The sequence below is a fragment of the Nycticebus coucang genome, chromosome 12, assembly GCF_027406575.1.
Source record: "Nycticebus coucang isolate mNycCou1 chromosome 12, mNycCou1.pri, whole genome shotgun sequence".
In the NCBI taxonomy this organism is placed as follows: Eukaryota; Metazoa; Chordata; class Mammalia; order Primates; family Lorisidae; genus Nycticebus; species Nycticebus coucang.
The window spans coordinates 28,231,406-28,259,143 of NC_069791.1; the positions used below are offsets into that span (position 1 = coordinate 28,231,406).

General features: G+C 41.4%; 1 protein-coding gene and 1 pseudogene across 2 annotated transcripts in view; one reads left to right on the plus strand and one right to left on the minus strand.

Annotated features, from left to right (window-relative positions):
- FGD4 (FYVE, RhoGEF and PH domain containing 4) overlaps positions 1–27,738 on the minus strand; it is a 264,568-nt gene that overhangs the window by 18,320 nt on the left and 218,510 nt on the right. For both annotated transcript variants that reach the window (XM_053556931.1, XM_053556932.1), the window contains exons 6-11: positions 21,161–21,306; positions 20,304–20,460; positions 16,377–16,515; positions 13,326–13,384; positions 12,837–12,983; positions 2,077–2,249 (exon numbers count right to left, since the gene is read on the minus strand). In XM_053556931.1, coding sequence (XP_053412906.1) covers positions 2,077–2,249; positions 12,837–12,983; positions 13,326–13,384; positions 16,377–16,515; positions 20,304–20,460; positions 21,161–21,306 — 821 coding nt within the window. The remainder of the gene's footprint in view (positions 1–2,076; positions 2,250–12,836; positions 12,984–13,325; positions 13,385–16,376; positions 16,516–20,303; positions 20,461–21,160; positions 21,307–27,738) is intronic.
- On the plus strand, positions 7,789–8,100 carry LOC128563077 (uncharacterized; annotated as a pseudogene).

Here is a 27,738-nt window from a genome sequence, read left to right on the forward strand (position 1 = left end):
GAAGGTTGCTGTGAGCTGTGATGCGACAGCACTCAACTGAGGGCGATAAAGAGAGACTGTCTCTTAAAAAAAAAAAAGAAAAAGAAATAGCAAACTGTAATAGTATTCTGCTTATAAAACAGATTTTTTTTTTGAGATAGGGTCTCACTTTGTCACCTTCGGTAAGTATCACAGCTCATAGCAACCACAAACTCTTGGGCTCAAACAATTCTCTTGCCTCAGCCTTAAAGTAGCTGGGACTACAGGTGCCTACCACAATGCCTGGCTATTTTTTTGAGAGATGAGGTCTTTTTCTGGCTCAGGCTGGTCTCAAACCTGTGAGCTCGGGCAATCCACCCACCTTGCCCTCTCAAAGTGCTAGGATTACAGGCGTGAGCCACCATGCCCGGCCCCAAAACAGAATTATTTTTACCCTTTTGAGTGCGGAAGAGAAAGCACAGACAGAAAAGGTCGGTCTTGAGACTGCGCATACCTTTAGTAAGAAAAACAGAAACCTTTCCCCCCAGTTGGTTCAGAAACAAATGCTCTTTAATACCTCCAAATATACATCCAATTATTGGTTGCACACAATCCTGATTTAGACACTCTTGACTTTTACGGAACTTCAATGCTTGTCTCCATTCTTGAGAGAACCATTACAGACCAGATGGAAAGTAACAACTTAATTTAGATCTCCAATATCATCATATAATCATAAATGTAACTAAAGCAATGAAATTAGGGGAACAAGAAATTTAAGGATTCATACCAGGAGCCTTCAGCACAAAATCATATTCTTCTCTGGATATGGGGCTGGGGCCCCAAAGCCCACCATGATAAAGTACAAAAACCATGACATTCAAAGCCAAGTCCATAACCTTCTTAACTCAAGCTTGAAGTGCTACCTGCTCATCTTTAAAGCAGTCCCCGGGCGGCACCCTAAGTTATGGGACATTCAGTATAAACTCTCTGTGGGAAACCAAAGCACTGGCTATTTCTTTAAAATCTCCCTGCCTGGCGTACCTTCTATAAATGTAAACTTACCCATCCTCAAACTCCCGGGGCATGGAATCCTGTTAACACATTTTATTCTCTTTTGAAAGTCTCAAGTTTAAGCTCTAGGCATTCCCTAAATCCAGAAAGCTAGGATGAATTCACCTAAGCAACCAGAATCACATGCCACTGGGGCAAAGGAACAGGAGGACACTCCAACTCTCCAGGGATTTTAGGGTATAAACACTAATGAGAGCTGAAACTGGTACTTGATCTGCGACCTTCTGGAATATCCAAATTTTCACCATGCAGGCCTTTGCATGATAAATGCATGACTGCCTTCTAAAGCAGATACTTCAAAACCTGACAGCATCCTGTCTTCCAGAAGTTCATGCATGAGGGAGCTGTGATTACTGCAATGAATTTCTCTTGGTTTTTCCGCCCCAGCAAAACATGGTTATAGATACAGGAAAGTGGTTAGCCAGCCCTGTCTCTCCCGCTCAGTAAATCATGTAACATGAGCCAAGAGCCATACCTTCCAGAAGTCCTGGTTACCAGAGGCCACCTGAACCTGCAAATGGCTCCCCCTTCATGTATCTTCCCACTTTGACCAGAGAAGCATTGCCTTTACCATCCTACCTCCTACAAAGATGTCTCTCCATCAAAGTGCCCCGAGGCCCAAGAATGCAGAGCCTCTGAAGGACACAGTTTCACAGGGAAGAGTAAGCATCAATAAACACTTGTGCACCCAAAGGAGGGGTGAAAGGAAAGAGAATTAGGGGAGAACATCTTAATGCAAGTCTCAAGATTCTGGCTTGATTGCACAACTTCATCCTCTGAGGACCCTGTATTTCTGAGGAGTCCATCATCAAGTTACTGAATGCTTACTGTCCACAAACTACTGTGCCAGGCACTGTGGAGGAATCGAGAGAGGAAAACATGATTCCTGCCATTTAAGAGATCACAGGTCTCCATTTATATCCAACCAGATTCCCAGAGAGCTGTAGTAGCATTCATTTGGAAAAACCCCTCAGAACCTCAATTCTGTCCTGGGATTCATTCTGATGTTTTTCGAAAGCTGTGCGATAGGAATGGTTCTCTTACCTGGCCTGGAGTTCCAATGTTCTCTCCTTCCCAGATACCTGGAAAGTATGTGGATATTCTTCATTGTGAGTCTCTACAATTTTCATCCCATCGATGCCAACTCTGGTTCGAACGGTAAACTTGGAGCCCACCAAGCTGAATCTGGGCACACAGTATAGTAACATGTTGTTGAACTGCAAGGAGGCAGAACACACGTTGATACACGGGAAAATAAGGAAAACTCATTCATTTTAAAAGTAGCCCTGGACAGATTTTGAGTACTTCCTGAATGAGCAAAATTATTTACTATTAGGTTTGAGATTTTATGCTTATATCAAAAATAATCATATTCTTAAAAATTTAAAAATATATGGCTTGGTGCCTGTAGCACAGTGGTTACGGTGCTAGCCACGTACACCAAACCCAACTTGGGCCAGCTAAATAATGACAACAGCAATCAAAAAATGGCTGGGCGTTTTGGCAGGCGCCTATAGTCCCAGCTACCTGGGAGGCTGAGGCAAGATAATCACTTAAGCCGAAGAATTTGAGGTTGCTGTGAGCTGTGACGCCATAGGACTCTACCGAGGGCCACATAGTAAGACTCTGTCTAAAAAAAATAAATAAATAAAAATATATTTCCCTTTCCTGGCTCATAAATATATTATGTAAATTAATCATCATTTGCTATTACCTGCTTCAAGTAAATCAGTTCAATAAATTCAGCCAACAGGCTTGGTGCCCTTAGCACAGTGGCTATAATGCTAGCCACACACACCAAGGCTGGCAGGTTCAAACCCAGCCCAGGCCAGCTAAACAACAATGACAACTGCAACAAAAAATAGCCAAGCATTGTGGGCACTTATAGTCCCACCTACTTGGGAGGCTGAGGCAAAGAAAATTGCTTAAGCCCAAGAGTTTGAGGTTGCTGGGAGCTGTGATGCCATGGTACTCTACCCAGGGTGACATAGTGAAACTATTTCAAAATAATAATAATAATAATAAATTCAGCAACAATTTATCAAGGATTTCATATATATTGGGAACTTAAGTTCTTAACTTTGTAAGTTAAAGTCCTTATTATACCAGAGTTGTTATGTTGTAGCTGTTAAAATTTAGCAGTTACCTTTTTATTAAATCACAGCTGTGTACAATAATGCAATCATAAGGTACCATGTGCTGGTTTTATATGTAGTTTGAAATATTTTCATCGAACTGATTAACATAGCCTTCGTGGCAATTTCTTAGTTATTGTGTTCAGACTTTAATGTTCCACATTTAGTAAATTTCCCTTCTAAGATGCACCATGGGTGTGGACCCACTAATTACCCTTCCTCCACCCATCTTCCCCTCTCCCCTCCCCTCCCTTGCCCCTTTCCCCATATTCTTGTGTTGGGATTGGGTTATAACTTTCAGATGAAAGCTATAAATTAGTTTCATATTAGGGCTGAGTACATTGGGTACTTTTTCTTCCATTCTTGAGATACCTTGCTAAGAAGAATATTTTCCAGCTCCATCCATGTAAACATGAAAAAGGTAAAGTCTCCATCTTTCTTTAAGACTGCATAATCAGTTACTTTTTTTTTTTTACCAGAGGGTTTATTGTTGAGTTTTAAAAATAGCTAATTTATGACTTTGCTTTCATTAAAATACGTGGGGTTTGGACTCCAAACCCTACAAAAAAATAAGTCACATGGCTAAGATCCCTATTTTATGTGGGGTCACTCACTGCTCTACAACTATATTATGAATCCCTGAAAGTTACTTAGGAATTTTTTTTTGAGACAGTTTCAAGTTGTCACCCTAGGTAGAGTGCTATGGTGTCACAGCTCATAGCAACCTCAAACTCTTGGGCGTAGGCGATTTCCTTGTCTCAGTCTCCCAAGTAGCTGGGACTACAGGCGCCCACCACAACGCCCGGCTACTTCTTCCTGTTGCAGTTGTCACTGTTGTTCAGCAGGCCTGGGCTGGGTCAAACCCGCCAGCCTTGGTATATGTGGCCAGCGCCCTACCCACTGAGGGTGCTGCCCTTACTTAAGAATTTATCACATATGAATTTACTGAAAAGCCATCAGTTTTATCAAGGTCTTTAAAGATACAGCCTTATTATTTCTTCTTTTTACAAGCTGTACTTTAAAAATGAGTAACATTATTTTGGAATGGAATCAAATTATGCACAATGCCTCATTTCTAGTCAATAATGGACAGCCCTTGCTGAATAGGACCATGAAAACCATGTTACAAGGCTGACATGATACCATCTCACTCTCGTGACCTTGTGAAAGCATTTAATTCATTTTTGAATGTTAAGACATGCAAAAAAATGAAATTCTAAATATTGGGCAGATTTCCTTAGAGAAGGCCCATTCTTTTTTTTTTTTCTCTTTTTTTTTTTTTTTTTTTGGCCGGGGCTAGGTTTGAACCTGCCACCTCCGGCATATGGGACCGGCGCCCTACTCCTTGAGCCACAGGCACCGCCCAAGAGAAGGCCCATTCTTATGTTCCTACTTCATATTTGTTGTTTCTCAGGTTTTTGGGGTAACGTACATTTTTCTAAGATAAGAGCAATTAATAAGTAAAAAGAAATTATTTTTATTTTTATTTATTTTTTTGAGACAGAGGCTATGTTGCTATGGGTAGAGTGCCATGGCATCACAGCTCACAGCAACCTCAAACTCTTGGGCTTAAGTGATTCTCTTGCCTCAGCCTCCCAAGTAGCTGGGACTATATAGGTGCCCGCCACAATGCTGGCTACATTTGTTATGGTCATTGTTGTTTGGCAGCCTGGGCTGGGTTCAAACCTGCCAGCTCTGATATTTGTGGCTGGCACCCTAGTCGCTGAGCTATAGGCGGCACGCCAAAAAAAAAAAAAAATAAATAATTTAAAATTAACTATCCTAACAGCACATGCTCAAAATTCAGTATGATTTTTATTTTACTTGCTTATTACGTTTTTTCTTTTTCTTCTTTTTTTTTTTTTTTTGAGACAGAGCCTCAAGCTGTCGCCCTGGTAGAATGCTATGGCATCACAGCTCACAGCAACCTCCAACTCCTGGGCTCAAGAGATTCTCCTGTCTTCGCCTCCAAAGCAGCTGGGACTACAGGCACCTGTCACAATGCCCAGCTATTCTTTGGTTGTAGTTGTTTGGCGGGTACAGGCTGGATTCGAACCCACCAGCTCAGGTGTATGTGGCTCATGCCTTAGCCACTTGAGCCATAAGCGCAGAGCCTTATCACGTTTTTTCAAGATTTACTTTTTGTTTGTTTGTTTCGAGAGTCTCACTCTGTCATCCTCGTTAGAATTGATCCTCTTGCCTCAGCCTCCTGAGTACCTGGGACTACAAGCATCCAACACAATGCCCAGTTAGTTTTTCTACTTAAAAAAAAAAAAAAAAAAAAAAAATTTTTTTTTAAGAGACAGAGTCTTACTTTTGTTGCCCTTGGTAGAGTGCCGTGGCGTCACAGCTCACAGCAACCTCCAACTCTTGGGCTTAGGCAATTTTCTTGCCTCAGCCTCCTGAGTAGCTGGGACTATAGGCACTGGGTTCGAACATGCCACCCTCGGTATATGGGGCCGGCGCCCTACTCACTGAGCCACAGGCACCACCCTTTTAATTTTTTTTTTTGTCACCCTCAGTAGAATGTTGTGGCGTCATAGGTCACAGCAACCTTCAACTCTGGGACTCATGTGATCCCCTTGCCTCAGTCTCCCAAGTAGCTGGGATTAGAGACACCCACCACAACATCTGGCTATTTTTTATAGACGGGGTCTTACTCTGCCTCAGGCTGGTCTCAAACTCCCAAGTTCAGGCCATCCACTTGCCTCAGCCTCCCCATGGGCTAAGATTATAGGTATGAGCTACCATGCGGCCTCAAGGTATACTGTTAAAATTTTGTTAATTTTCAAATTTTCTCTGAGATCTTACTTTAAGTGGGATTTCAGCTGAGTGCTAGCTAGTAGTGCAGACTCTGAAGCTGGACTACAAGCACTCAGGCCTCCACTCCACTGCTTCTGAGCTCTATAAACACTCAGTATCACATGACCTGCAAAAGTCACGGGTGGATGAGAGTAAATGAGGGAACCAACATGAAATGTTTACAACAGCGCTTTATACACATTAAGTGCCTAATTATAGCTCATCTTCTCATTTTATTCTCTTTCAGGATTTAAGTCCAGACTTTTCCCACGAGGCCCTCTGTTTGGCTTCATCCTGCCAGGATGACAAGATGTATCTACTGGTATGTAAAACATTCCAACGTGTTTATGGGACATGATGTATTCATTCTGAAAGCAAATTTTCTCATCAGCTGTTTCCCATAGATCATTTTGTAACTTCCCGTAACCAGTGTCATAAATTTCAGTTCCACGAAGAGAATTTAGAAATAAAAGCACGTGCACATTTTAGACATATACATTATCACATTTCATGTTCACATTTCTAGAAAAGGATCTATACCTTTATCATTAATGGTCCACTTAATGGACAAGTTAAATACTTGTATTTAAGTGTGGCAATCACAGCCTCGTTGTAGCACACAGATTCTAGGTAACCTTCTCATCACCACCCATATCATAGTTTAATTAGGGCAACAGCTTGATTGCTAATTCTTTGTGTTAACCTTTCTTTCCTTCTTCTATCAAGGCCTTATTAGGAGGCGATGTGGTCAAGGTTATGCATGTTACGAAAGCTGTGATGCTACCTCCAGAAGGATGGAGTGTACACTTTCAAGCCATCAACAATATAACCACATTCCTTCTGCAAACTGGGTGACCATGTGCTATGATGGAGTAACATTTCTGAGGTATCCGATCCTTGGGCTCCAGGGAGCTTTACAAAGTTCAGCAAAGTCATGTTATTTGAGAGAAACAGAAATCTGTGAATGTGAAGGTTCTCAGCATTTGCTCTTTGTAGTTATGCACACATAATATGACAGATCCCCTTATAAATACGTATGTCTCTCTTTCCTGCTTTCGTAACTTACATTCCCTCTATTACATTCTTCCTAAGTGGAACTTCATGTTTTAAATGGTCAAGAACTATATGTTTTTGTTTTTGTTTTGTAGAGACAGAGTCTCACTTTATGGCCCTCAGTAGAGTGCCGTGGCCTCACACAGCTCACAGCAACCTCCAACTCCTGGGCTTAAGCGATTCTCCTGCCTCAGCCTCCCGAGTAGCTGGGACAACAGGTGCCCGCCACAATGCCCGGCTATTTTTTGGTTGCAGTTTGGCAGGGGCCGGGTTTGAACCCGCCACCCTCGGTATATGGGGCTGGCGCCTTACCGACTGAGCCACAGGCGCCACCCAAGAACTATATGTTACTCATATATAATTCTGATCAAAATCTAATGCTGATCAACAAATTTCCTTTTTTTATCATACAGGTGAAAGAAAGAACTCTTGCACGATTTTAAAAATTGCTGATAAAGGAGACGCCATATATGTGAAGAAATCAAGTAGTTATTTCTTCTGTGAGCCTTAGTCCTATAGCAAAAGTCCCCATCATCTTTCACAAAGAGAATTACTTCTCTCTGGGTTGCTGCAGTGCTGAAAGAAGAAGTTACAGCAACTACAGCATCGGGTACATCGACTTTCTCTTTCATTGCATTTTCTTCCATGCCTGCAGCTCAGAAGCAGGACTTAGTAAAGCAATCTCAGGCGGGCAGGCAATTTCTAGAGGTCTGGGGTGGTAACAAAACTTAGAAGCAAGTCTCAGTCTTATCTAAAAATGTAGGGAATCACTTCTTGGCCCTTTGGCTAAGATCAAATGTAGTATCTGTTCTGGGCAGCGCCTGTGGCTCAAGGAGTAGGGCGCCGGTCCCATATGCCAGAGGTGGCGGGTTCAAACCCAGCCCCGGCCAAAAAAAAATGTAGTATCTGTTCTTACCAGTTTAAAAAATGTAGGGAAAGTCTGTTTTTTTGACCTCTGGTATTAAGCATTTAAGTCTCTTATTTTGCTGAAATAATTTAATTTCATGTTCCCACCAGGGACAACTTCATTAAAATTTATTTTAAAAGTAACAGTATATTGTTGGAAAAAATTTCCAGTACTTAGTCTGTGCTCAAAGTTTAAATAAGTTAAGGAAACAAATATGACTCTCCCCAGAGAGAACAGCTCACATCACAAAGTCCCAAAGCTGCAGATACTGGTGTGGTTGTGGAGAGAAGCCAACACTTTTTTTTTTTTTAGACAGAGTCTTACTTTGTCACCCTTAGTAGAGTGCCATGGTGTCATAGCTCACAGCAACCTCAAATTCTCTTGCTGCAGCCTCCCGAGTACCTGGGACTACAGGTGCCCACCACAACGCCTGGCTATTTTTTGGTTGTAGTTGTTATTGTTGTTTACCTGGCCTGGGCCAGGTTCGAACCCGCCACCCTCGGTGTATGTGGCTGGGGCCATAACCACTGTGCTACGGGTGCCGACCAGAAGGGAACACTTTTACAGTTTAGGTGGGATTGCAAATTAATATGGCCTCTTTGGAAAGAAGTATGGAGAATCCTCAAAGAACTGAAAGTAGACCTTCCATTTGATTCTGCATTCCCATTACTAGATATCTACCCAGGAGGAAAAAAATCATTTTACCATAAGGAAATTTGCACTAGAATGTTTACTATAGCTCAGTTCACAATCACCAAGAGGTGGGATCAACCCAAGTGCCCATCAACACATGAATGGATTAATCAACTGTGATATATGTATACCATGGAATGCTATGTATTAACCTAGATGGAACTGGAGAACATTGTCCTTAGTAAAGTACTACATGAATGGAAAAGCAAGCATCCAGTGTACTCAATACTAATATGAAACCAGTAGATGAACAACTACACGTCCACACAACAGAAAAACACAACTAAATTCAAGTGGGGGGAGGGGAGAGAGGGAAGAAGGGAGAGGAGGAGGGAGGGAGACTGGTGTGCTCTCACCTAACAGGCACGATGGAGGGGCACACAGCACACCCCTGGGTAAAGGCTCAGCTACAACTTGGACTTTATCCTAACAAATGCAAACAACGTAACCTCCTCATTTGTACCCTCATATTAATCTGAAATTTTAAAAATGTGAGTCTATCAAGCTGCAAGGAAATAAGGAATAAAATAACTCCAACAAGCCAAGAATAAAAACTCTTAGGTCATTCTGTGGGATAAAAAAAAAGTTCAGATGTCAGATACGGTTGTTTAGTTAACAGAGTACCTTAGCAAACAGAGTGTTGTTGGAATGTGTCCCAAAAGGCATGTGTTGAAAACCTGATCCCTAATGCAAGTAAGTGCAGGGAAGTGTGGCCTGATGGGAGGTGAATATGCCACGGGTTCCACTCATCTGTGAACAGATCAATGCCTATGATGAAAGTGCTGTGCGTTTGATTTTTTTCTCTCTCACCTTCTACCAAGGAATGAAGCAGCAAGAAGGCCCTCACTAAAGTCCAGCCCTGCAATCTTGGACTTCCCGGAGTCTAGAACTGTACAAAACAAACCTCTACTCTTTATAAATTACTGGGTCTCAGGGATTCTGTTACAGCAGTGCAAATCAGAGTTAAGCCAGTACCCAATCTTAATTTTAAAAAGGGAAAAAATACAGGGTAGGAGGCAAGCAAATCTGTAAACATGTGAAGATCACTGGAAAGCAGAAATCTATCATGTGGATTCTCAGACAAATGTAATATCCCAAGATTAAGAACAGAAAAATCTTTTCTCTCTTTCTTTCTAGAGAGAAAAGAAAAATGATACTTCTGAAGTTTCTACATATAAAAGAATAGGATCCGTCCTACGGGAATAAAAGTATGCTGGCAGGAGGGGAGAGTCTGTGGCAGACACAGTACTGGGGAGGGTGGATTAAAAGAATGAACAGTAGGGCAGTGCCTGTGGCTCAGCGGGTAGGGCGCCGGTCCCATATGCCGGAGGTGGCGGGTTCAAACCCAGCCCCGGCCAAATTAAAAAAAAAAAGAATGAACACTACACGGAAAATGTTTCTAAGATGGGTTTTCAAAGGCTGACTTGGCTTTTCTAAGCCTCCTTCCATGAGACCCCATTCTCCAGGTGGGAAAAGGCTTGCTATGATTGACAGCTTAAAAAGCAACCTGAACAAGACGGGTCCTCTCCTCAAAGTCATTCGCTGTCATCTTCCCCCAGTGGCGCATCTGTTCTCCCAAAGCTGCTTAATTTGGCTTACATCGAGATACAAAATTATTTTCAAAATAACTCCCAAATGTGAAAATTAAAGCAAAGCAGTGGGTTAGACAGAGCGTTAAAAGGTTAACTACAGAGCCTGCAACTCTAATGAGGAAGAGAGGACAGGAGGATCACCCACATGCTTAAAAGGTAAAGACAGAGGGAACACACTGACTCCCAGGAATGTGCCCAAAATGGGCACATATGAAGCCCACCTTTCTATGCTGTATTTTTGATGCTTTGACACCTTAAGGCCTTGCTAACTCTGGAGACTGCAACTACGCCTGCAATCAGGGTTACCTTCTTCTTCCAGATGGTCAACAACTCACTTTTCAAGTGAAAACCAACCAATCCATAGCCCACAGCTCCGACTACCTCTTTCAGCCAGCTCTTGACTCTCAAGGCCACTATTCCCGGGCCCTAATCACCTCAGGACCAAGACAAATAACCCCCATATGCCAGAGCCCAGAGAAAATACTAAAAGCCAGTGGCAAGTCTGTTACTCTGTCTCTGCCATTTCTTCCTGTGGAAAGATGGAAACCACAGTGAAAGCCCTTGCCCTTCTCTGCACGCTCCCCTGCTGCCCTCCCCCATCCATGGCACGGGAATCCTGCCTCTCGGGATCTGTCTTCTCAACATTGGCTTTGCCATACCTAAGTAATAAAATCTGTATTTCATAATAGATCTCTGAAAAGAACTCAGAACCCTGACATGACTTGCTCTTGCTTTCTATTTGGCTGTGAAAGATAAAACACTTCTGTTTAGTTCAAATGAGAGTTTTTATAGTTAATCTGGATAATATACACACATTTAAAAAATTAAGGTAAAGTTCACATAACAAACTTAAACATTTTAAAAAGTATAAGCCATGGTTTTTCATATAGTTCTAAATCTTGTATATGTAACCATCACCACTAATTCCAGAATATGTTATGGCATAGTAAGGAACTTTGTACCCATTTTCCTCTCCACAATTGCCCTAGGCAACCACTAATTACATTCCGAGTCTCCGCATTTACCTGTTCTGGACATTTCATGTAAATGGAATCATACAGTTCTTTTGTGACTTGCTTCGTTCACTTGACACAGTGTTTTGACAATAAAAATAAATCAGGACTTTCTTTTTATTGATATATAGTATTCCAATATACGGATGTGCCACAGTTTGTTTACCTATTCATCAGGTAAGGGACATTTAGGTTGCTTCGACTTTTTTGGCTATTACAAACGATGGTGCTGTGGACGATGATGGCAAAGTTTTTACGCAGACACGCTTTCAATTTTCTTGAGCTATACAAACTTGAGAGTGGAACTGCTGGGTCATATGGTAACCAAATGTTCTTTTAAAAGATTACTGAGAGATACCAAATACCCCTCTGCGTGACAATTACTTCCCATCACGGAAGGCTAGAAATAGACAACAAAAACCTCAGCTCTGAATGACAACGTGTGCTATGGATGGTGAGCTGACTGCCTTGCAGTGAACAATAATATCCTGAGAGCCTATCCTGGGCTAGTTGCTAGGCAGCCTCTCAAGCAACGTGTCTTTGTTTCTTTGCCTTTAGTAACGTCATAACAATGGCTAACATTTATTGAACTTTCAATATTAGCCTACTCTTTGTCAATGCTACCTACTATTATTCTTATCATCTTATTAGATATAGAAAGGAAATGAAATTAATTAGGTCATAAGGAATAAAAACCATGTGCAAACTAAAAAACAAAATCATAATAATAATGGCCTGGACGTTCCAAAAAGAGCTCTTACATTCGAGCTAAGTCCCAAATTATCACTTTCAGAAAGTGAAGGAAGGAACCAAGGACTGACTGCATTGAAAAGAACGTGCTGGCTCGGCACCCATAGCACAGTGGTTATGGTGCCAGCCACATACACCGGGGCTGGAGGGTTCAGGCCTGGCCCCGGGCTGGCTAAACAACATTGACAACTGCAACAAAAACATAGCTGGGTGTTATGGCCGGCGCCTGTAGTCCTACCTACTCGGGAGGCTGAGGCAAGAGGATCACTTAAGCCCAAGAGTTTGAGGTTGCTGTGAGGCCATAGCACTCTACCCAGGCGCATAGTGAGACTCTGTCTCAAAAAAAAAAAAAAAAGAAAAGAAAAGAAAAGAAAAAGAACGTGCTACCTCATGTACTCCTGCGATAGCTATTTCGGACACAGGTCTTATAACCATGTCTATGTATTTTTCTTTAACTCAGAATGATCAAAAACAGTAATTTAGGGAGGATTAGGAGGAGAACTGTCAAGAAATAGTATGTTGACAAAATATCCAGGGAATGGTACCCATTGGCCTGTAAGAATGAGAAAATTTGAAACAAGCAAATGGAGGATTTCAGAAAGTACATAGTAACTCACGTGCATATTAAGTCAAATTGTCTTCACGGTGTTACTGAAGTAAAACACACCCATTGAGTTCAAAGAGAAACTATCAAAAAATACTATTGGAGCACTCCCTTATAGGGAATACTGACAGTGCGGATTAAACCAAGATGGATTTCATTGCTTTGGTAAGCAAGGAAGCATCCTACATTTCCAGGCTGTATGCACTAATTTTTAGGAATTATCCTTGTGTTATTTGCTAACACTCCAATACTCACTAAGAAAAGGTAGCGTTCTTGTGCTGACGTGTTCCGGGCAGCTAGTTTGAGGATCTGCCCTTCTTTTATTAGTTCATTTGAAGGGTTTACGATGTCTTCCTCTTCTCCCAACATTTCATAAATCTCTAAGAGTTTCTTTAGGTTCTCCTGGGAAATTAAAACAAAAGATGGCAAGATCAAATATCAGAAGGCTTCAAATCTGTGGCTGTAATGATACTCTGACCTTAACTAAAATCTAAATAATTCAGAAGGTTTTAAGAGTAAGCACAAATTTTGGTATAAAGTGCATCAGTTATCAGCAAGTTGAAACCTGAGAGAGGAGGGGAGAGGATTATTCTAGATAACACTAAACATTTTTATTCACATTCTTTTTTGTTCACCTATTTCAATTCATTTTGGTCCAAACCTACAGATAGTATTGGGCTCTTGGCCTGTATTATTGATAATTGTCCAACCAGAAGGTTCCTATCTCCTCTGAAAACCACTTACCATTTTTCTTATTGCACTATTAGAATGGCTTGCTGCTGTAGATATAATTTCAAGTGATTCTAAATGGGAAAAAAAGAAAAGTAAATAAATACGCCTTATCCTTCCTGTGCTCCTATACAGCTCAATAACTTACACACTTGAGACCAAAGGCACAGAAGTAATGGCAGTTAGCAGTTACAAACTGGATACTTTCAAAAGTTCATTTGCAAGCAGATTAATTGGAACTTAAAGAGTATTTCCTTATTAAAAAACAAAATGTCATATACGATGATTAGGCTCACAGGTTTATCTAATCTGCATGTACCTTGAAAATTAACAAGCACTTTACAGTGTACACTAACTTGGTCCAAGGTACTTTGCTGGGTACTTTCATAAAAATATCAATATTTGCACAGCCTTAAATGGTAAGTATATTACCTCCATCTGGCAGATGAAAGAAATGGAGAAGTGATGTGACCGGGCTAAGGTCCCACAGCTGTGAGATTGCAGGGCCAGATTTAAACTCAGGTCTTCTGACTCAAAAGTTCTAAAACAGGTCAGCAGTAGTTATTTTACTGCTTTTATGAGCAAATTAACCACTGAACATAACCATCTTTTTTTAGGGAAATGCACTCAGTTCTAACCTGGGAGAACTGGAACTGGATCAAGGAAGCTTCTGAAGCCAGTGTTGGAGGGTTTTGCTGCCGGGGCAGGCGGCAGGGAGGTAGGGGATGGGGCCTCTTTGGAATGGACATTGCGGCAGCTCCAAGAGCTGCTGGTGAAGAGGTGTGGGAGCCGAGGCCTCCTGCTGGACCAACACCTCTCAGTCCTAAACAGGGCTTGTTTTCTTCCTTTCTTTTTGGGCTTGTGCATACCAGCCTGCTTAATTCTGTTACCACAACAACCTCATCACTTCCGGACTACATTCTCTGTCTTCTTTGCACTGCTGAACAGAATGGATTTTTGTTGCTCCCCGCTCTGCTCTTAGGACACTAACATCCCTTCGTCTGTGATTTCCTTAGAATTTTAGTGGAAGTAGCAATGGGAAATCAAAAAGAATACTACTACATCACCCACTTTCTCATTTTTAACATAGGCATCTTGGGGGAAGATAAAGTCTTCCACTGTAGATGAAATTTAATTTTATTTACATTTTAGAGAACTGTTATGATTTGAACAATTCTCTGCACTCGATACAGAATCCAGGATAGAGGGAGACAAAATAAGATGAGCTGGGGCCACGTTCAAGAGGTGAGCTGAGGGCGGCGCCTGTGGCTCAAGGAGTAGGGCGCTGGTCCCATATGCCGGAGGTGGCGGGTTCAAACCCAGCCCCGGCCAAAAACCACAAAAAAAAAAAAAAAAAAAAAAAAAGAGGTGAGCTGGAGGAAGATCAGCAGTGTTTCCAAACTTCTTGCACACCACTATATCTGCCACTGAACCTAGGTGCTCAGGCAGCTGGGTGGAAAGTGGGTTGAGACAGAGTTCCTAGGAAGTGTTGGGCTGGGGGAACCAGCCAAGGGGACAAGGGGACAAGTCAGGTTCATTCTAAGCTGTAGAAGGGGAAAGGGAGGAGAGAAGTTTCTGTGGTCACTGAGTCACTCAGACGGTGGAAAAAACATATCAGACAGCTTGTGTTTAAGCAAAGACTCAGGTTCCAAGACCAAAGATAATGTTTTGTGTTGCTGAACTTTCACTAAGATTCACTTATAATAGAAGACAAGAACTAGTAAGAGAAAGTTGCAATGTTGTAAGCTGTACAATAATATTGTTAACTACTCATTGACTATCAAGCCGTTTCTTTAAAAAAAAATTTTTTTTTGTAGAGATGGGGGTCTCACTATGTTGCCCAGGCTGGTTTGAAAATCCTAGACTCGGGCGGCGCCTGTGGCTCAGTGAGTAGGGCGCCAGCCCCATATGCCGAGGGTGGCGGGTTCAAGCCCAGCCCCGGCCAAACTGCAACAACAACAACAAAAAAAAGAAAATCCTAGACTCAAGCAATCTTCCCACTTAGCCCTCCCAGAATACTGGGATTACAGATGCGAACTACCATGCCTAGTCTCAAGCCATTTCTTTCTTTCTTTTCTTTTTTTGGCCGGGGCTGGGTTTGAACTCGCCACCTCCAGCATATGGGACCGGCACCCTACTCCTTGAGCCACAGGCGCCACCTTTCTTTCTTTTTTTTTAAAGACAGAGTCTCACTCAGTCCCTGTGGCATCAACATAGCTCATAGCAACCTCAAACTCTTGGGCTTGAGCCACCCTCATGACTTGGCTTCCCAAGTAGCTGGGACTACAGATAGCCACCACAATGCCCAGCTAATTTTTTCTATTTTTTTTTTTTTAGTAGAGACAGGGTCTCACTCTTGCTTAGGCAGGTCTGAAACTCCTGAGGTGAAATGCTGTTCCCCCCTCGGACTCCCAAAGTATTAGGATCACAGGTATGAACCACCACACCAGCCCCATTTCTATTTCTTAAATTTTCATTTCTTTACAGTGATTGACTTTTAAAAGTGCACCAGAAAACTAAACTATTGACCCTCATAAACCTTAAAAAAAACCCCTTTCATTATAAAAGAAAATAAAAGATATCTAATAGAATCATAATAAAGGTTTCTTAGAAAAAATGTTATCAAACCATAAATAGCACCTATGTCTTAAGGTAGGTGGAGCTAACTTTGTTTAGGTTATTTTTACACAGCAAATGTCACCTTTGCTTTCTTGGTATGCATCAGCCTATCTAATTAAACAGTGGCACTTGTAATTCTGAATGGCTGTATTCTTCCCGTGAGAAGGTAATTGTGTACTGCTATTCTGGGTGTCTCTAAGACCATAGTTTTATATTTTAGAGCTAGTCATTAAAGTGAAACCAACATGAGAAATGGGATTTGCATTGCTCTAAACTTGTGATTTTGGTTCAAAGGTGACTTGCCTAACTGAGGAGCTGATAATTTCCACTGAGCTTATTTTCTGAATGCAATATTTGACTAAAGTAGCTGAAAGCCACATATTGCTTTGGAATCACAACGCTGTTTGCCAACTGACTACCAACAATAGGATGAGGGAAAGCATTTACTTTTAGCGTCATTCCAGTCGGGGGAGTCCGGTGGCAGTTTCCTTAGGTAGTCCTTAAGGAGCATCTCATACCGGGGAATCCGCTGAACAGGTTCTAGCATGTGATGCTGCAAGGTCAAGCTGCCACAGATTTTCTGTTTCTGTGATGAGAAAGGTTTTTAAAGAAACAAAACGGATCAGTCTAAAAGTTCACTGTAATATAAACATTTCATTAAGCGCAGTATTTTCTATAAAATATAGTTAAATATCACCTAAATTAGATGCATTTAAAAATGCACACTTGTGAATTCCACCCCAACACCTATGAAATCACAATCTTTGGGGAAGGAGCCTGAGAATGTGCACTTATAAAAACACCCCACATTTTTATAATGTTAGGGTTTGAGAACCACTAATCTAGTGTAAGAACAGAAAGGTAATATCAAACAGTATTTTGAGCAAGAAAATTCCACATTGTAAAGTATCACAGGGCGGAAAAGCAAATTAATGTTGTATGCAATACTAATATGAAGATGCTATAATTCACACCCACGTAGGAGAAAAACACATTTCAATTCAAGTTGGGGGGGATGAGGGATGAGGGAGGGGAGATGGGGGATGAGGGATGAGGGAGGGGAGATGGGGGAGGGGGACCGAGGGAGGGGGTGCTCCCACCAAATGGTCACAGTGTAGGGGTGTATGACACACCTTTTGGGTGCAGGGCATAACGACAAGAGGGACTCTGCCTAACAAATTCAAATATTGTGATTTGGTTGTTTGTACCCTCACATTAGCCCGAAATTAAAAAAAAAAAAAAAAAGAAGAAGAAGAAGAAAATTCCAGATTGCTGGCAACCATTTCAATTAGTCACTATAAGGGTTTGTGAAGTCACATTATCAAAAGATGCACCTGTTGAATGAGGTTCACTAAGCACAGCTGTCTTCAATGATTTTACACTCAGCAGAAACTATGCCATAACAAGGCTGTCCTGAATTGTCATTTCCTTTGAACTGAAGAACGATTACTGTAGGAAAATGACAAGATCTGGGCATCTTATTATCTGATAGGAAAGTTTTATTTTTCATTAGATCAAGGCATTCTATTTCATTAGCAACCAAGCTCTGTAAATAGAGCTCCATTTGTTAGGGCAATATTAAGCCTGTATCCCTTGCTTTCAATAAGCTGTTAACATAGCAGAAGAAAAAATACATTCTTGTTCTCATTAAACAAAGCAAAAATCCCATTATTTACTGAACTCACCATAATCAAGGCACCACGGAGTATAAAGGTTATATTAAGACTCTTTAAATACAGAGTTTGCATTTAAAGCAAACACGTAACTAACGGCTTCACAGAGAAGGGGACATTTCATACATCTGACGAGTACAGGCTCTGGGGAGAAGCAGAGGGGGAAGAGAAGCCAGGGGAGGAAGAGCGAACAGGCCCCACAACAAGGAAACACATTCGCTAAAAGGGGGCAGCTGAGTGTTCTTCGCAAATAAGGTAAGAATAGGGAACAGAGAGTGAGGAAGAAAAAGTAATATGGAGTAATAATGTCAAGAGCCAGGCTGAGTTTAGATTGGCTCCATCTAATGCAGGTTTTGTGCAAGGGAATGAAATCATCAGACCTGAAGCTCTCTCAGATTAACCTACTACAGGTTAGGTGGCTTTAGGGGGATTGGGGAAAACAGTTTGGAAGTTATTAGTGGTGACTAGGAAGAAACATTGTGTGAAACTGGCATGGAAGCTGAGGGGATAACAGCTTTCCTGAATAAGTATACGATAATAGGGCGGCGCCTGTGGCTCAGCGGGTAGGGCGCCGGTCCCATATGCCGGAGGTGGCGGGTTCAAACCCAGCCCCGGCCAAAAAAAAAAAAAAAAAAGGCTCAGTGGATAATAATTTGATAAGTTTAAGGATCTCATTTGATTTTCCCCAACAAACTTATTATAGGTCCAGGAAAATATTACCGACTCCAAAATTTTTACACGAAGAAACTGTGGCTTGGTGAAATTAGGAGCACTTTGTAAGGTCAAGTGACTGTAAGTAGCAGACTAGAACTCTGAACTAGGTTAGCTGATTCCCAGAGGACCATTCCTAATAAGAAGAAGACAGACATTGCAAAGTAGAATTTAGAGTTTGATAAAGTAACTGCCACCATCGTCACGAGACCATAGCACTTACTCTGCTGCAAGCAATAAGCTAAGCACCTTGGCTACATTATCCACAGGAAAATGAATACATACAGAGAAGGAAGAAAAGAAAACTGAGCTCTGGTGAGGTAGTGGTGTCTTCTAATAAACTGCGTATCAGAATTATCATCCACTTTGTACAAGGCACAAAAATTCAGATGGTAAATGCTTAGGAGGTGAAGATGAGAATAAAACATGTTGACTTTGTTCTGACAAGATGTTCATACAGAATCATGGGAATAGTACTCAGCCATCTGTAGATGGGGGTGGGGGTAGAGGACTAGAATAGAAACAAAGACCCTGGAGGCACCTGTCTGGCACGATGGTTAAAGATGTGGGAAAATAGGACATCACTGAGGGTGCAAAGAGAAAGACCGTGGGAAGGCAAACCTCGAGCTCGCCCCACTGTTCGGTAATGGCAAAAAGGGCTAGTGACAGAATCAGAGAAGGAGCCAGAGTTCAGAAAGGCACACGAGTGCTTAATCATGAAAGAAAAGAATGTCAACAAAGGGAATGAAGGGGACAGGATAGGACTTCTGGCGATGGCCTTGTGAGAAGACTGACCCCACCCCCACCCCCTGCCACCACAAATGACCATAATGCTAGATAAAACTGACAAAACCACCATTCGGGATTTTAGAAATTAATCAAAGGCTTCAACCCTTTGAAATGTGTTTATGCTTTAAAAACTGTTGAACTTTGGGGAAAAACAATGAGAATCTGTGGCATTCTAGACCAGGGCTGCTTCCGTCTGCTCCCCTAGCTCAGTCAATAGGAAGGTTCTGCCAAGGAGGTGAAGGCCATGAGGATAGGCAGCTTCTATGAGGAGGCTGGAAAGGGCTCATTCAATTCGGAATGGTGGGCAATGCACACACCCAGCCACATCATCAGTAGAAGTGAAGATCTCTAAGGTGGGTGAATGGGGAAGGCCAATGGCTCTACTAGCCTGAAAAAGTGGACTGTGATAAATTAAGATGAATATCATAACCTTAAGAACAGCCACCAGAAAAATAACTCAAAAAGTGAAAATCAGAGGAATTAAAGTAGTACAATAAAACATATTTACATAACACAAAAGAAGGGATTCAAGGAGCAACAGAATCTTTATCTCAAGAATCCTATGTGATCTAAAAAATTCCTTTTCAATACTTAAACTGTATCAAAAAATGAGATTAACAACTGTGACTAGAGAATCAAATAGAATTTGCTGGTGGTGCCTGTGGCTCAAGGAGTAGGGCGCCAGCCCCATATACTGGAGGTGGTGGGTTCAAACATGGCCCTGGCCAAAAACAGCAACAACAACAACAACAACAAAAAATTACTATAGTTTGCAATAAAACACCTGAATAAATCCTTATTATCCAGGTTTGGTGAAATAGAAGAAAATCAGGATACAGATGTAAAGTGACAAATAAAACATTTCCAAAATTTCAAATACCAATCATCCTTTACATTCACTTATATTCTTTCTAACATGGCAGCCTCTGAAAGAATGAGCACAGACCTACCCGGGAACTGCTTTAGTAAATCTATGCAGACGCTAATAAAACCAGCCTCTGCTAGTCTTAGCAAATGGAGAATTTACTGCTCGGTGTGTACCACATGTGGTTTTAACTTTGTAGAGATGATTTCTGCATAATTCAGAGTAGGAAGGGTTTGGGGTAGTTATCTCACTCTCTGGATCTCACTTTGAGATCTAGAAGACCGCATGATTTGTATGAAAAAATTAACATAGCTTTGAACAAAATAGTCTCATTACCTGAATTTCTTCAACCACTGATTTGAACTGAGGAATCCGCTCCATCATGCTTTTAACCAATTCCATTGCGTTATCAAATCCCTTCACATATTCTCCATACATCTTAAGGAATGGAGCCAATTTTTGGAGGATGTCTCCAATCCTAGGAGTAGTTTCCCTATGTTGAATATAGAAATAGGCGGTTAACACTGCTTAGAGAAAGAGCAAATTACTAATAATGGACTCCAGGTGACGGATAATCCCTTGCTACACACACCTTGTGCTCTAGCCAATCCACCTTGCTATGACATGGGCAGAGAATGAAAAAAGCATATTTTTCAAGGGAGTTTAGGAATGGTGCAGTAAAAAGAGAAGCTATGAAATTCTTGAAGGTCCTGATATTCCTGATAGCTTCACTAGTCAAGAGATAGTTTGGTGAACAAACTATCTTTTTCATTGAAGCTGAAAACATAGGGCTGGGTGCAGTGGCTCACACATGTAATCCTTGCACTCTAAGAGGCTGAAGTGGAAGGATTTCTTGAGCTCAGAAGTTCCAGACCAGCCCGAGCACAAGCGAGACCCTGTCTCTACTAAAAATAGAAAAATTAGCCAGGCATTGTGGCAAGCAGCTCAAGAGGCTAAGGCAGGAGGATCACTTAAACCCTGTGGCTCAAAGGGGTAGGGCGCCAGCCCCATATACCAGAGGTGGTGTGTTCAAACCCAACCCCGGCCAAAAACTGCAAAAAGAAAGAAAAAAACAAACATTAGCACTGATATCTAGCTACATCTATGTGTGGCGTTTGTATTTCAAGTTAATATCTGAAAAACAAAGCATCTGTGTGACTGTCTTCAACACATTTGCTAGCGACTTCTCTTACCATTCTTGCATTCGTTTCTCCAGCTCTGGCAATAGGAATTTACTATGGAAGGCATTTATTGATGAAATATTTGAAAAGATTTTATTCACCATCTCTGCTGGAAATGAGCCTCGGTTTGCTTCTTCCAATAGTTTGCAATAAAACACCTGAATAAAAAAATAAAGCAAACATTACCTCATATTGGTTGGCTAACCACCTAGCACTGTGCTAGGCACCGAGTGAGCTCATAGTGACTGTTGGTTAAACAAATGGAAAAGTTTGTTGTTCAAGAAATCGATCAGAGGGGCAGAACCAAGATGGCTGACTGAAGCCAGCTTTCCACAGAGGCTCACGTCCAGAAGGAGAGTTAACGGACAGAAATTTAGCAACTAACCTGGTGATTAGAGCTGTCCCAAGAGAGGAGGTTGAACAACCCACATCAACCCCGCTAAGGCGAGCTGCAACCCTAACGATACAAACAAAAGGTACAAAATCCAATACCAAGAGGATGGAAGTCTCCTCCCCCATGAGAATGGCTCAGAGTGCCCCACAAACAAATGAGCAGAGTTCAAAGGTCCTCCCACTACACTCCATGGGAGAGATCCTCAAAAAACTGGACCTACCTCCCCTACTAGGGTACCACGGTGTTCTCCTGCCAGGCAAAAAACTGTATAAAACTGTATATATTCTCTACCTGCAATTCTGAGCTCCCAGCACTCCCCTTCACTCTAACCCTGAGGTCTGGAGGCCTGATCCCCAGGAGTCCAGATTCTTGGGTGATTTCTTGGGGTGTGTGGACTGGGCCTAGACTGCAGCAGGTCAGTGCTGATTCTGCGGCATAGGAGTGAGGAGAGGACATTGGCTGAGAGGGAACCACACCGGAGCAGCAGCCCCGAGGAGCAGAGCAGCAGCCGTTTTTGGCAACAATAGGGCTCACTCCCGGATATTCTAAAGCCACACCCCCTGTCTCCCTGGGCAACCAGAAGAGGCTGGGCATCTTTTCAGGTGGCAACCACCACGGAACAGATCTGGGACAGAAATGCAGGCCCCGTGAGTAAAGGGTTTGGCTGAGATGGTACCGCCTGGGTGGAGCACAGGGACTAGAAAATGCACGTGCAGAGCCAGGAAATTCCCAGGGCGGGGTGACACAGAGGACCGCTTTACTGAGCCTAAGACACACCCGGATCTAGGAGATCATCAGCCTATAGACAAAGGAAGGCAGGAGGCTAGAACTGATAGCTAACTGAATACAAACCTGCAGGAGCAAAGACAGGGCCTGAGAGGCACAGGCTCTGGGAACTCTAAACAGCTTCTTTTCTGCAGGGGAATTTAGCAGGGACAGAAACAAATTCCCGCAAAGTGGTTCTGGTCTATTCTATTCTGTCAGTAACATCAATCGGGGTGGGGCTAGAACCGACTGAACACCTCCCAGCCTCCATCAAGCACTCGAGGTTGTCAGGCCTCACCTCAACCTGCTGGATAGAGGCAGAGTGCAGTGGCCTGGCTGACAGATATAGATTTCCTTCTGATTCAGGCAGGAGCAAATCCCTGGAGTATATGTTCACTAGAGGCAACTGGGTCACAGCCTTGCGGAGCTATCAGTGACTGGGTGTGACAGAGGTGCAAGTTGGGGAAGAAGGCATCAACCTTTCCAGACTAATCTATTTGCTGGGTGGGTCCCCCGACTTCACAGAGTACCAGAGCAAGTCATATCTGAGTTGTCACTAGACCCCCTGTGATCCAGAGACCTTTTAACTCTCCCACCTGAGACAACTGATTTGGACCTTTTGAACTGAGCCAATCACTTGAGGACTATTCAAGTAGTGCCCTGAGTGTGTGGTTGTAGGAAGGTTTGATTTTCCTTTTTCAATTGTTGCCTGTGGGGGGTGGGATGACTTAATTGCTGGTATTTCTGCACTGTTGAGACTTCAACCCAGATTAACTGTTTCACTAGGGTCAGACAGAGACCAGCTGAAAACAAGATAGAACCACTTAGCCCCACCACACCAAACAGGTCCCCAGTTTCTCGGGCCATAGCACCGTACATCCGGGTCCTCAACAAAACTCCAGGGGAAAAATCAAATGGTGTAAAATAATCATGGGGCAGAATCAGCGGAAAAACTCTGGTAACATGAATAACCAGAATAGATCAAACCCCCCAAGGAAAGATATGGCAGATGTAACTGAAGATCCCATTCATAAACAGCTGGCCGAGATGTCAGAAATAGAATTCAGAATTTGGATCGCAAATAAGATTAATAGAATGGAGGAAAATTTGGAATTCAAAATTCGAGGAGCAATTCAAAAGTTGTCACAAGAATTTAACAAGTTTAAAGACAAAACCACCAAAGATTTTGACACACTGAAGCAAGAATTTGCAGCCCTCAAAGATCTGAAAAATACAGTCGAATCCCTCGGTAACAGAGTGGAGCAAGCAGAAGAAAGGATTTCTGACATTGAAGACAAAGCCTTTGAATGCTTCCAAACTCTCAAAGAGGAAGAGAAATGGAGAGCAAAAATGGATCATTCTCTCAGAGACCTCTGGGATAATTCAAAGAAGGCTAATATCCGCCTCATTGGAATCCCTGAAGGTGATGAAGTGGCCTCACGAGGCACAGAGGCCCTTCTCCGTGAAATTATGAAAGAGAATTTTCCAGACATGCCAAGAGAATCTGAAATTCAGATAGCAGACAGTTTCAGAACCCCAACACAACTCAATCCGAATAAGACATCCCCCAGGCATATCATAATTAACTTCACTAAAGTTAATATGAAGGAGAAAATTCTGAAAGCAGCCAGATGTAAGAAATCCATTAACTACAAAGGAAAGAATATTAGAATGACTGCAGATCTCTCAGCTGAAACTTTTCAAGCCAGTAGAGGGTGGTCATCGACTTTTAATCTCCTAAAACAAAATAACTTTCAACCCCAGATCCTGTATCCAGCTAAACTGAGTTTCATTTATGATGGAGGAATGAAATACTTTACTGACATTCATATGTTGATGAAATTTGCCAGAACGAAACCAGCTCTTCAGGATATTCTCAGACTTATCCTCCATAATGACCAGCCCAATCCTCTACCACAAAAGTAAACTCACTCAGAAACTTTCGATCAAACTCCAACTTCCACAGTGGTGAAAGGGTTAAAAATGTCCACTGAACTTTCAAAAAACTCAATACCCATAATTTTACCAGATTTATCAATATTCTCCTTTAATGTGAATGGCTTAAACTGTCCTCTAAAGAGGCACAGGTTGGCTGACTGGATACAAAAACTCAGGCCAGATATTTGCTGCATACAAGAGTCACATCTTACCTTAAAAGATAAATATAGACTCAGGGTGAAAGGATGGTTGGCCCTATTTCAGGCAAATGGTAATCAGAAAAAAGCAGGTGTTTCAATTCTATTTGCAGACACAATTGCCTTTAAACCAACAAAAGTAAGGAAGGATAAGAATAGTCACTTCATATTTGTTAAGGGTAATACTCAATATGATGAGATTTCAATTATTAATATTTATGCACCCAACCAGAATGCGTCTCAATTTATAAGACAAACTCTAACAGACATGAGCAACTTGATTTCCTCCAGCTCCATAATAGTCGGAGATTTCAATACTCCTTTGGCAGTGTTAGATAGATCCTCCAATAAGAAGCTGAGCAAGGAAATTTTAGATTTAAACCTAACCATACAACATTTGGATTTAGCAGACATCTACACAACATTTCATCCCAACAAAACTGAATACACATTCTTCTGATCAGCCCATGGAACATACTTCAAAATTGATCACATCTTAGGTCACAAGTCTAACTTCAGTAAATTTAAAGGAATAGAAATTATTCCTTGCATCTTCTCGGACCACCATGAAATAAAAGATGAACTCAATAACAAAAGGAATCTGCACACTCATACAAAAACATGGAAGTTAAATAACCTTATGCTGAATGATAGCTGGGTCAGAGATGAGATTAAGAAGGAAATTGCCAAATTTTTGGAACAAAACGACAATGAAGACACGAATCATCAGAACCTCTGGGATACCGCAAAGGCAATCCTAAGAGGGAAATTTATAGCACTGCAAGCCTTCCTCAAAAGAACAGAAAGAGAGGAAGTTAACAACTTAATGGGACTTCTCAAGCAACTGGAAAAGGAAGAACATTCCAACCCCAAACCCAGTAGAAGAAAAGGAATAACCAAAATTAGAGCAGAATTAAATGAAATTGAAAACAAAAGAATTATACAACAGATCAATAACTCAAAAAGTTGGTTTTTTGAAACGGTCACTAAATAGACAAACCTTTGGCCAACCTAATCAGGAAAAAAAGAGTAAAATCTCTAATCTCATCAATCAGAAACAACAAAGACAAAGTAACAACAGACACCTCAGAAATTCAAAAAATCCTCAATGAATATTACAAGAAACTTTATTCTCAGAAATATGAAAATCTGAAGGAAATTGACCAATACTTGGAAGCACGTCACCTTCCAAGACTTAGCCAGAATCACGTGGAAATGTTGAACAGGTGATATCAAGTTCTGAAATAGCATCAACCATATAAAATCTCCCTAAAAAGAAAAGCCCAGGACCAGATGGCTTCATGTCAGAATTCTAGCAAACCTTTAAAGAGGAATTATTACCTATATTACTCAACCTGTTCCAAAATGTAGAAAAAGAAGGAAGACTACCCAACACGTTCTATGAAGCAAACATCACCCTGATCCCCAAACCAGGAAAAGACCCAACAAGAAAAGAAAATTATAGACCAGTATCACTAATGAATATAGATGCAAAAATATTCAACAAGATCCTAACAAACAGAATCCAGCAACACATCAAACAAATTATACATCATGACCAAGTCAGTTTTATCCTCAGGCTGGCTCAATATACATAAATCTATAAGTATAATTCAGCACATAAACAAATTAAAAACCAAAGAACATATGATTCTCTCAATTGATGCAGAAAAAGCTTTTATAACATCCAGCATCAAGAAAACTGGTATAGAAGGGACATTTCTTAAACTGATAGAGGCTAACTACAGCAAACCCACAGCCCATATCGTATTGAATGGAGTTAAATTGAAATCATTTCCACTCAGATCAGGAACCAGACAAAGCTGCCCATTGTCTCCGCTGCTCTTTAACATTGTAATGGAAGTTTTAGCCACTGCAATTAGGAAAGAAAAGGCGATCAATGGTATCCATATAGGGTCAGAAGAAATCAAACTTTCGCTCTTTGCAGATGATATGATTGTATATCTGGAAAACACCAGGGATTCTACTACAAAACTTTTAGAAGTGATCAAGGAATACAGCAGTGTCTCAATTTACAAAATCAACATTCATAAATCAGTAGCCTTTATATATACCAACAATAGTCAGGCTGAAAAAACAGTTAAGGACTCTACACCATTCACAGTAGTGCCAAAGAAGATGAAATATTTGGGAGTATATCTAAAAAAGGACGTGGAAGATCTCTATAAAGAGAACTATGAAACTCTAAGAAAAGAAATAGCTGAAAATGTTAACAAATGGAAAAACATACCATGCTCATGGCTGGGAAGAATCAACATTGTTAAAATGTCCATACTACCCAAAGCAATATACAATTTTAATGCAATCCCTATTAAAGCTCCACTGTCATACTTTAAAGATCTTTAAAAGATAATACTTTGTTTTATATGGAATCAGAAAAAACCTCGAATAGCCAAGACATTACTCAGAAATAAAAACAAAGCAGGAGGAATCACGCTACCAGACCTCAGACTATAGTATAAATCCATAGTGATCAAAACAGCATGGTACTGGCACCAAAACAGAGCAGTAGATGTCTGGAACAGAATAGAGAACCAAGAGATGAATCCAGCTACTTACCATTATTTGCTCTTTGACAAGCCAATTAAAAACATTCAGCGGGGAAAAGATTCTCTATTTAACAAATGGTGTTGGGTGAACTGGCTGGCAACCTGTAGAAGACTGAAACTGTACCCACACCTTTCATATTATCTAAGATAGACTCTCACTGGATAAAAGATTTAAACTTAAGACATGAAACTATAAAAATAATAGAAGAGAATGCAGGGAAAACCCTTGAAGAAATGGGTCTGGGCGAGTATTTTATGAGGACCCCCCACTGGGCAATTGAAGCAGCTTCAAAAATACACTATTGGGACCTGATCAAACTAAAAAGCTTCTGCACAGCCAAGAACACAGTAAGTAAAGCAAGCAGACAGCCCTCAGAATGTGAGAAGATATTTGTATGTTATGTCTCTGACAAAGGTTTAATAAACAGAATCCACAGAGAACTCAAACATATTAGCAAGAAAAGAACAAGTGATCCCATCACAGGCTGGGCAAGGGACTTGACAAGAAACTTCTCTGAAGAAGACAGACATATGAAAAAATGCTCATCATCTTTAATCATCAGAGAAATGCAAATCAAAACTACTTTGAGATATCTTCTACCTCCAGTAAGATTAGCCTATATCACAAAATCCCAAGACCAGAGATGTTGGCGTGGATGTGGAGAAAAGGGTACACTTCTACACTGCTGTTGGGAATGCAAATTAATACATTCCTTTTAGAAAGAT